Raw genomic sequence first — 10,000 nt, forward strand, 5'->3', positions numbered from 1 at the left:
AATATTGCTCAAAAGAGTGTTTTTTGCGGTCAATGAATATTATCTTCTGAAAATAGATGCGAGAAAAGAGAGAGAGAGAGTCTTCAAACCCTTGTTTCGTAATCACATAGCATGCGACACTCACCTTGTTGGAAATATACCCTGTAGACCGCAAAGCATATGCAAACGACAACTCCAAGAAAACCACAAAAAACGGCTATTATAATTTTCGAGGTATTGTCCATCAGTGCGCTGGACCGTGCTAAGATGAAAATAAGAAGAATATTTCCATCGGTTATAAAGAAAAATAAACAAACTAAAATTACTTTTTCCTTTATGTCCATGTTAGCGGTTCTGTTTGCTAGCCTCTGCCAACACTAGAGCAAAGGTTGGGGCTTCGAGGACACAAAGTTAAGAATCAGGGAAACATTTCTTTCCTAAACCAGATTGAACTCATACCAAGTTAAACAATATAATTTAAGATAGAACGTGAAATCATCAAACTTCTTCTTTTAAGATTGCATTCATGATCAGCCCAACGTAAGCATCTTAAGATTTTGCAAAGTGGCATTGAGGCACTCTGAGGACTAAACGTCTCAGTGTATGTGTGAATATTGTTAAATCATCGTAATAAGAGATGAAAGCAGCTCCGGTTTGAAATCCCTGCAAATACTAAGGAAAACACAAAATCTTTCGACGTAAAATAATGCATATTGATGTATAAACGGCACTCAATCTGCTTTACGCAGTACCATAGATTTGAAGCTGCATGAACCACAAACGGATACTGCAAATCACATAGTATTAAAAGAATCAAATTTAAATAAATTCCATGGGCATAAAGGCGTTTTTCTTGGAAAACAAAAAGTAATCGAGGGACAACAAGAAAAAAAGATGACTGCCTTGTAAAAGCCTCATTGCAGAACAGTCCCTGCTAGTCTTTAGATGCTAATGTCAGATCATGAAGTAAAAAGAAGGAAATAAGAAATTAAGGGAAAAGCTTCATTAAGGAGGCTCACTGTAAGAGAATCAACAGAACTGTAAATGTTTAAATACTCACGTTACATTGTGTCATTATGAAATTAATTTTTTAACAAAGTTGTACCTTTGTCTGCGTTTGTTCTTGTCGTTGTTGTTGTTAACAGTGGCGAGGCTAAAGAGGAAATAGTAGAAAAAATTTTAAAAAAATGATGGAATAACAAGCCTCGCGCGCGCGATATATAGGAGTAATTTCTTAATCATTGCAAAGTTTTGAAGAAAGTCTAGATTCGTTAAAGTTAGTTGTTAAATACTTTGCATTAAAATTTGTGATTTCCTGTTTTCTTATGATTAACAATAATCATAATAATTTTGATAATAGTAACAATAATAGTTAATTGCCATTAAATCAGATTTAATTTTTACCAAGTGTATTCTATGTACGTTTTGTGAGATAAACGTTACTTTACACGAAGGTTCATAAAAGCTCCTAACTAAATTAACGAAAGTTTAGTGAAAACCGAATCAATTAGTCGTTTGAAGGATTTACCATAATTATAAAGTAATAGCTATCGCAAAACTGGGTAAAACGAATTGCTCAAAACATTATAAGAAAGAATAATTAATAACACAGCCGAAAATAAACCAGTAAGCACGGAGGGACAAACTTGAAGAAGATTGTTGGGTTTTGAAAACCTTTGAGCCTAACAGTTTTTCATAGTTCATTTTTGTTGCTTGTTTATGATTGAGACAATGCTTGGTAAGTCTACCAAGTGTATTCTATGTACGTTTTGTGCGATAAACGTTACTTTACACGAAGGTTCATAAAAGCTCCTAACTAAATTAACGAAAGTTTAGTGAAAACCGAATCAATTAGTCGTTTGAAGGATTTACCATAATTATAAAGTAATAGCTATCGCAAAACTGGGTAAAACGAATTGCTCAAAACATTGTAAGAAAGAATAATTAATAACACAGCCGAAAATAAACCAGTAGGCACGGAGGGACAAACTTGAAGAAGATTGTTGGGTTTTGAAAACCTTTGAGCCTAACAGTTTTTCATAGTTCATTTTTGTTGCTTGTTTATGATTGAGACAATGCTTGGTAAGTCTATTGATTGGATACGAAACTGCAGCTTTGTGTTCTACAAGTGATTTATTTGTTAACGGAAAGTTCCATAGTGCATAAGAAACGTACTGTATTTCCTGGAATAAGTGCCGCGGCGCGTATTAAATTTTTCACACCTGAAGTAGTGCGGCGCTCATTCCAGATTGGCGTTTGTTTCAAATTTGGACGCGACAAAGAATTGTATTAAAAACAGTATTATCATTTTCCATATTAATCTAACAAAAACGTCTTTCAATTTTAATTATATCAATGCCGCGGCGTTTATTCCAGGTTGGCGCTTATTAACTTTTTTCTCCTAAATGCAGCGCTTATTCGATGGTGTCGCTTAAACGGGGGCGTCCCTTATTCGAGTAAATACGGTAATTTGTGCCATTAAAAAAAATCAAATAGACAGCCGTGACACAGCCCTTTAATGACGTTAACAATTTAAAGGCCTCAGTGAGGCCTAATGTCACTCTGAAAGAGTTTATTAAATTTAGGGCAAAACGTTATGACATTTAGGACTTTACCACATTTAGTGCAAAATGTTTTCAATTAACATTTAAGACTTAATTACATTTAGGGTCTTTCATTAGATTTAGTTCTGCAACAGCCACCAAGGAAATCGATGAAGCAAATGAAGCAAATTAATTCATTTGTGAAAAAAAAGCTCAAAACCAGCCAAGAAAATAAAGATGGAAGCCTGACAACTGATGTATCTTACACCTTTATAAAAGCGACCGGACTGTACTTCAATTACGAGACATAAAAACAGTAATATATAGATTTAGCCAAGCCTAAAAGCGGAGCTTCCGGGTTACTTATTCTTACTGGCTGTAGGTTTAGTGAAAATAAAAGGTTTTAATGTTTCCGGTTATAAATAATTCTTGGTTTGCATTCACGTGACCACTTTCCTGACAACGGCTGCTATCTGTGATGTTGGTGTACAGCTTGCGTGAATAAACAGCGGTTGAAGACCCATCGATATCCAGGATTGAAATTGATATGGTTTTCTTTATGATTGTTGACTGCCACAAGAGAAGCGAACGAGATAAAGACGAAAAGTTATGTCGGGTTCCTGAAATTATTTTAAATCAAGGCGAAGATGTTGAAGAGCGAATGCGTGAAAGTTGGAAAGGATGGATTTCAGCCATAAGTCGCTTATCATTTCAGAACAGTTACTGCTAGTCTTTAGATGCTGATGTTAGATTATGAAGGGAAAAGGAGAAAATAAGAAATAAAGGGAAAATCTTTATTAAAGAGCTATAAATGATGAAATATATATGTTGCATTGTGTCATTATGACATTAGTTTTTTAACAAAGTTGTACCTTCGTCTGCGTTTGTTCTTGTCGTTGTTGTCGGTGAGGAGGCTGAAGAGGAAAGAGAAGAACAAGTTTTAAAAATGATGGAAAAAAAAACTTCGTGCGCGCGATATATAGGAATCCGCGGAAGTGAATTGTTGAAATACAAATTACATTTTCTTAAATCATTGCATAGTTTTGAAGAAAGCCTAGATTCGTTAAATTTCGTTAAGATTCGTTAGTTGTTAAATATTTTGCATTAAGAAGTGTGACTTCCTCTTTTATTATGATTAATAATAATAATCATCATTATAATCGTCATCGTCATCATCATCATCATTATAATAGCCAAACTCGGACGCGCGAAGCGCGCTAGCGAAGCATCATGGGTAAGATTTTTTTAAAATCTATCCATGGGAGAAATTTTGGTGATGACGTCAGGTGCGTCCGCCCGTACAGACTAGGGAGCTTACGAAACGACGACGCCGACGGCAACGACGACGCTACAAAACAATAGGTTTATGGAGTAAAAACAATGGCTCTGCACGCTCTGCACGTGCGTTTTACGTTTTGGTACATTTCTTTGCCGTCATCTCCTAAATGACGACGTGAAATGACCAAATTCAAGGTTCTGTGGAGGACGTTAGCACATGACGATGAATTTTCAGTTCTCTCTCTACGCTTCCAACCCACTCATACCAGTTTAATTCCTGGACAGTTACTACACATTTTTAACGCGAAACTACAATCATGAAATAGTTTCGTAGTGATACGAATAACGCGAACTTGTATTTTTAAATGAAGTCCTCGTAACCGTCGTCGTCCTGGTTTCGTAAGCTCCCTACTATCAGTGTGGGGAGGCAGGAGAGCTTTTGGGGACGGGAGTATTCGGGCAATTTTCCTTGGCCGGAAATCGCGTGGCAGCGTTGCATTTGCCAACCCGTGTTTTTCTGGCGGGAAATCACATTAGTGACGAGCAACGGGATAAAGAGCAAGAATGTCGAAGAAAAGCGATAGAACATGAGACAAGAGACGAAATTTTTTGAAAACATTTAAGCGAAGAAAGCCCCAAGAGAAGTCGAGGAAGGAGAAGACGAGAAATTTTTAATGAAAATCACCGTAAAGCTGAGACAAATGGAGAGAGACAAAACACTTATTTACAACGGTTAGCCTTCAGGTAATGTTTTCCTTCTAATATATGCCTCGCTGCTTCACGTATTTTGTAAAACTTACCAAAAAACAAAGAAGGTCTGAAAACGTTTGCAATTCCATGTTGACAAAGATTCTTACATATTTCAACCAAACTCGGGGGCGCCAAGCGCGCCAGCGAAGCACCATGGGTAAGATTTTTTTAAAATCTATCCATGCGAGAAATTTTGGTCATGACGTCACGTGCGTCCGCCCGTACAGACTATCAGGGTGGGGAGGCAGGAGAGCTTCTGGGGACGGGAGTATTCGGGCAATTTTCCTTGGCCGGAAATCGCGTGACAGCGTTGCATTTGGCATCCCGTGTTTTTCTGGCGGGAAATCACATTAGTAGGGACCTTTAGATTCTACAACGAGGACGAGAACGAGTACGAGTTTTGACTGCCCGTTTTTAGGGAAATTATAACCCGTACGCCTAATCTTACTCTTTGTTAGCAGTATAGGTTTCTCAGTTATTCTTATTGCGGGTAAGTGAGCCTTTTTGCTCATCAAAAAAAGCCAAAACTGCTACCGTGTTGTTGGTCTTGATTCGACGAGATTTTTGCAAAACGTCGTACTAAAATGACGACGGCATCACGTTTTCCCCGCCAAAATGACGCTGGTTTGCGCGCGCTCATCGTTGTCTTATGAGAAAATCTCGTACTCGTAGTCCTTCTCGTACTAGAATCTAAAGCTCTCTAGTGACGTGCAACGGGATAAAGAGCAAGCATGTCGAAGAAAGCGATAGAACATGAGACAAAGCCTCGAAGAAAGCCTCGAGAGAAGTCGAGGAAGGAGAAGACGAGAAAATTGTTAATGAAAATCACCGTAAAGCTGAGACAAATGGAAAGAGAGACAAAACACTTATTTACAACGTTCAGCTTTCAGGTAATGTTTTCCTTCTAATATATGCCTCGCTGCTTCACGTATTTTGTAAAACTTACCAAAAAACGAAGAAGGTCTGAAAACGTTTGAAATCCCATGTTGACAGAGATTCTTACATATTTCAACCATCACATTTATAGGCTTTTTGTGTGAAATAGATGGCCGATCGGTCGTGAGCTGCTTTGTTTTACTGTTAAATTGCAGTCGAGTAATAAAATTTACTACGTTTTAGGATGACTTTTAAAATAGTAAGATTTTTGCTGTTGTTCTAAACTAAAGGGACCTTAAGAGGGACCTTAAGATCTACGACAGCGACGTCGACGAAAAGGTCACTTCAAAACACAACGTTTCTCAATTCGCTACGCCCCACAATTTGGGCGAAGTTACGGCTAAAAATAAAATGGTACGAGCGGTTACAGAGAGAGAGAATAGAGAATGAAAGATTCCCTGTTGTATGCTTACGTTGTGCGTCAAAACCTCAAACTTGGTGATTTCACGTCGTCGTTATGCAGAGCACCGACAAAGTATGAGATAAAATCCATGCTGCACGTGCAGCACGATCATTTTTCTTCTGTTAACCGATGATATCATTGTTTTGAGGCGTTGTTGTTGCCGTCGCCGTCGCCGTCCTTATGTTACATTGTGTCCTTATGACATTAATTTTTTTAACAACGTTGTACCTTCGTCTGCGTTTGCCCTTGTCTTTGTTGTTGTTAACAGTGGCGAGGCTGAAGAGGAAATAGAGGATTTTTTTTTGTTTAAAATGATGAAATAACAAGCCTTGCACGGAACTGAAATTTTGAAATGCATGTTCTTAAACACTGCGAAGTTTTGAAGAAAGTCTAGATTCGTTAAAGTTAGTTGTTAAATATTTTGCATTAAAAATTGTGATTTCCTGTAATAACAATTTTTGATAATAGTGAGAATAATAGTTATTTAGTAATAATTATCTCTTACTGGCCATTAAATCATATTTAATTTTTTACCAAGTGTATTCTATGTACGTTTTGTGCGATAAACGTTACTTTACAAGAAGGTTCATAAAAGCTTCTTACTTCAACCTTGCTGTCAAATGGTTTCGTAAATTAACGAAAGTTCAGTGAAAACCGAACCAATTAGTCGCTTGAAGAGTCTACCATAATTATAAAGTAATAACTATCGCAAAACTGGGTAAAACGAATTGCTCAGCAGAAAATAAACCAGGCACGGAGGGACAAACTTGAAGAAGATTGTGGGGTTTTGAAAAGTTGTTAGCCTAACAATTTTTCATACTTCATTCTTGTTGCTTGTTATGATTGAGACAATGCTTGGCAAGTTTATTCATTGGATAAGAAACTGCAGATTTGTAGTCTACAAGTGATTTATTTGTTAACGTTAAGTTCCATAGTGCATAAAGAAACATACTGTTTCCTGGAATAAGCGCCGCGACGCGTATTAAAGGAACAGTCATTCTCGTCACCAGAGCCTCAAGGCTCTGGGAAACTCTATTTGGGAGAGCATGCGCCGTAGGGTTCTTATAGCCAAATATTTGCTATTTGAACCTCACGGCGCCTGCTCACTCCTAGTGCTAACATGAATGCACCAATTAGAGACGCCTTTGATTGTCCTTCACGAAAACCAATGAGAAGACACTTAGTTTTAGGGTTGCCCAGAGCTCTTCTCTCCCTTAGTCAAGAGAAGAGCTCTGGGGTCGAGATTGAGGGACTGTATCATGAGTTCGCGCATCTGCAATTGATCAATCAAAACTTGAAATAGTCGGGCCGACGTTTTCAAGTTTGAGGGGGAAAAACAAAATGGCGTCCACAAGCGGTGGTGGCCACGATGGTAAGTGAACGAGAGTTCTCCGGTCGGAAGAGAAACTTTCCAGGTGTCGTACAGAGAAGAAGAGAATTGGAGACGTCTCACGAGAGAATTTATTTGGATGAGACAATTTTTGAGTCGTGGATTGAGGCCAAATCCGACGCGGGATACACTCATGGCAGCGACACGGAGTGTGCACTTTCTATGGAATATCGCAGAAGGTAATAAGAGTCTATTGCCTACTCAGTTGCGGCTAATCAGTTATTTAATACTCTTTTTTAATTTCCATATTTTGTATCGCACAGAGAATCACTGAATAAATTCGACTTGCGACCAAACGTTCTTTGCAAAAAAATGGCTGTACTAGCGCACGGTGAGGAAAACGCTGAAATTTTATCTGGTAGACAAGAGAAAACTGATAACGGGTATTCGTTATCTTTCTGTGGTCAGCTGTCTTGCTATAGATGTTGATCATGTCTTTTTGACTATCATACATCCATAAACAGTGATAAACAATTGACCACAGAGGAGGAGCACTGATATTTGTAAATTTATGGTCTGTCCCAGTTATGAAGAACTCCACAACTCAGCGATTCAGCTCCTCAATAAGGACAAATGCAATGATGATAACGAAAGTGGGGAGTATTACAGAGTATTGCTTGAATTTCTAATTCCAATATAATTTTCTTAATTACACGAAATTAATCAACACCAAAAGTAATAGCGGCAAAACAATTCATAGTAACTCAGGTTAGGCCTAACAAAAAAAGGCAGAGCAATACATGTATTATTTACTCTGAATCACAGCTACATTCCCTCTAGTGGTTTTTTTGTTTTGTTTCAAAATTTATAATAATATGGCATGATGTTCTGTAGAGTAGGTTTTGTCATTTCAGTACTGTTGTTTTGTACTTAAAATGTCCTGTTTGAAATCCAGTATGTGTCCTCAATTTTCCTCACTCCTTTATTCTATTTGAAATTTGCATCAACAGCAATTACTATTATTATTACTGGTACTGATGCTTATAGTAAAATATTATTTGAATAACACCATTAATTTGTTGTTCAGAGGGGATTTTTATGTTTTGCAGTTTAAGGAAGTTTGAGCCCAAAATGTTCCCACTTACAGATTTTTTTTAAACGTGCCACGCAGAAAGGTAATGATCTACTTTTGCCAAAAAGTGAAAAAAAAAAAAAAATGGGGGGTCACTGTGCCCGTTTTCGAGATCATGAGGTGCACTTTTAGAATCGTGCGTTATTTTAAGACGATCTTAGCTTTCAACTGTCAGCAATAAAAAAGCTACATTAGTGAAATTTAGATCAGGTACACGTGCTCAATTCAACATAGCTAATATAACTAAATTAACCTTTGCAGCTGATGTCTTTTTCTGAGGTGAAATAGACCTTGAAAAACGATACATATTAGTCTAAGAAAGAAAACTTCGGTCGCACGAGAGCATAAAAGACGAAATATACGTACAGATTTTTTTGGTTTTTTGTTAAAATGGACAAAACCAGAAAAGGAAGTGATCTACGGAAAGAAACATAGGGGTCACCGAGCATTCAAGAGAGAAAAATCGCTGGAAAGTTCTCAAAACGATGGTATATTCGCATTGTCACGTCATTGCGTGACATTTCTAAGAAGACCTAGGTCCACAGCTATCCCATGATGCCACACGCTTTCACGTTCCATTCTTGTGGAAAATGTTTGGAAAGGTGAGCCATCGATATGTCAGCAGAGTCTTGAAAGATGATCACTTTGTTTTTGCTCGCTCCTCCAACTCTCTCGCTTCTGGTCGATCGCGGCGAGTTTACGCCGGCCATTTTGTTTTCTTTGGATCACGTCACTCCGTAGCGAGTGAATGATGTAACTTTCACGATGGCGTAATTTGACCACAACTACCAGAATTTAATTTGCTGTTCTTTTCTTATTTAAATTTTGTATTCCCAGTGGGGTAAAAGTAACAATAGTTCTAATTAGCACCAGGAAAGCAAAACCTAAAGGATTATGGTACTTGTAGTCAAATGGCGTCATCATGCAAATGTCCTATTACTCCGAGATAGCGAACCAATCAGATTGCTTGAAACACAAAGATCACTGAGTGAGTATATACTAATGATTATTATTCCACTATTGCGCCATTTTACCATACCAAGAAAACGTGCAAAATATGGGTTATTGACCAAGCGCGAGGTCAAGATGGCTGGATATTGGCCAAGTTCTTTTTTTTGCGTGTTTATGGACTGAGACGAAATCGAGGTCCATAAAGACGCAAAAAAAGAACGAGGCCAATATCCAGCCATCTTGACTGAACAAGCTTAGTCAAATAAATGTTTATTATATGGCATAAAACACCAAAAAAAAACAGATCTTTGATCTTGCGGGACCATGCAAGAAGTCCCGAGCGGGCAGCATAGCTCCATCTTGCCCGCTCGTGTAGCAAATCACAGCGCGCAGTTTGGCTCATCATGCCCGCTCACGGAGCGAGTCATATAATAAGGCACGGTAATACACTGTAGTCTCCAGGTTTTACCGGTTTAGTAATTGTTTTCAATACTATGCAAGGCCCGAGAATTTAGCTGGTCATCGCTTGTCACTCGTCATTTCGGTTATCCAATCATAGAAAGGACATTTGGCTGGCTTTTTGTGCTGATTACATCGTTTGCACGCGCCCTAAAGTTCAGAATAATAAATCTCTTTTTCGATGATTTAAGGACGTTCGCGTCAAAATTTTTCAACATTGATTTTTTTCTGAAACTTTT

The 10,000-nt window shown here is 37.9% G+C and overlaps 1 protein-coding gene across 4 annotated transcripts in view; it reads right to left on the minus strand.

Annotated features, from left to right (window-relative positions):
* Window positions 1–10,000, minus strand: part of LOC138016239 (uncharacterized) — a 53,503-nt gene that overhangs the window by 12,080 nt on the left and 31,423 nt on the right. For 3 of the 4 annotated variants that reach the window (XM_068863411.1, XM_068863413.1, XM_068863410.1), the window contains exons 7-10: window positions 6,118–6,165; window positions 3,395–3,436; window positions 1,085–1,132; window positions 125–241 (exon numbers count right to left, since the gene is read on the minus strand). In XM_068863411.1, coding sequence (XP_068719512.1) covers window positions 125–241; window positions 1,085–1,132; window positions 3,395–3,436; window positions 6,118–6,165 — 255 coding nt within the window. The remainder of the gene's footprint in view (window positions 1–124; window positions 242–1,084; window positions 1,133–3,394; window positions 3,437–6,117; window positions 6,166–10,000) is intronic. The other variant, XM_068863412.1, reaches the window with a different exon arrangement.

This window comes from Montipora capricornis, chromosome 9, assembly GCF_036669925.1.
Source record: "Montipora capricornis isolate CH-2021 chromosome 9, ASM3666992v2, whole genome shotgun sequence".
Classification (NCBI taxonomy): domain Eukaryota; kingdom Metazoa; phylum Cnidaria; class Anthozoa; order Scleractinia; family Acroporidae; genus Montipora; species Montipora capricornis.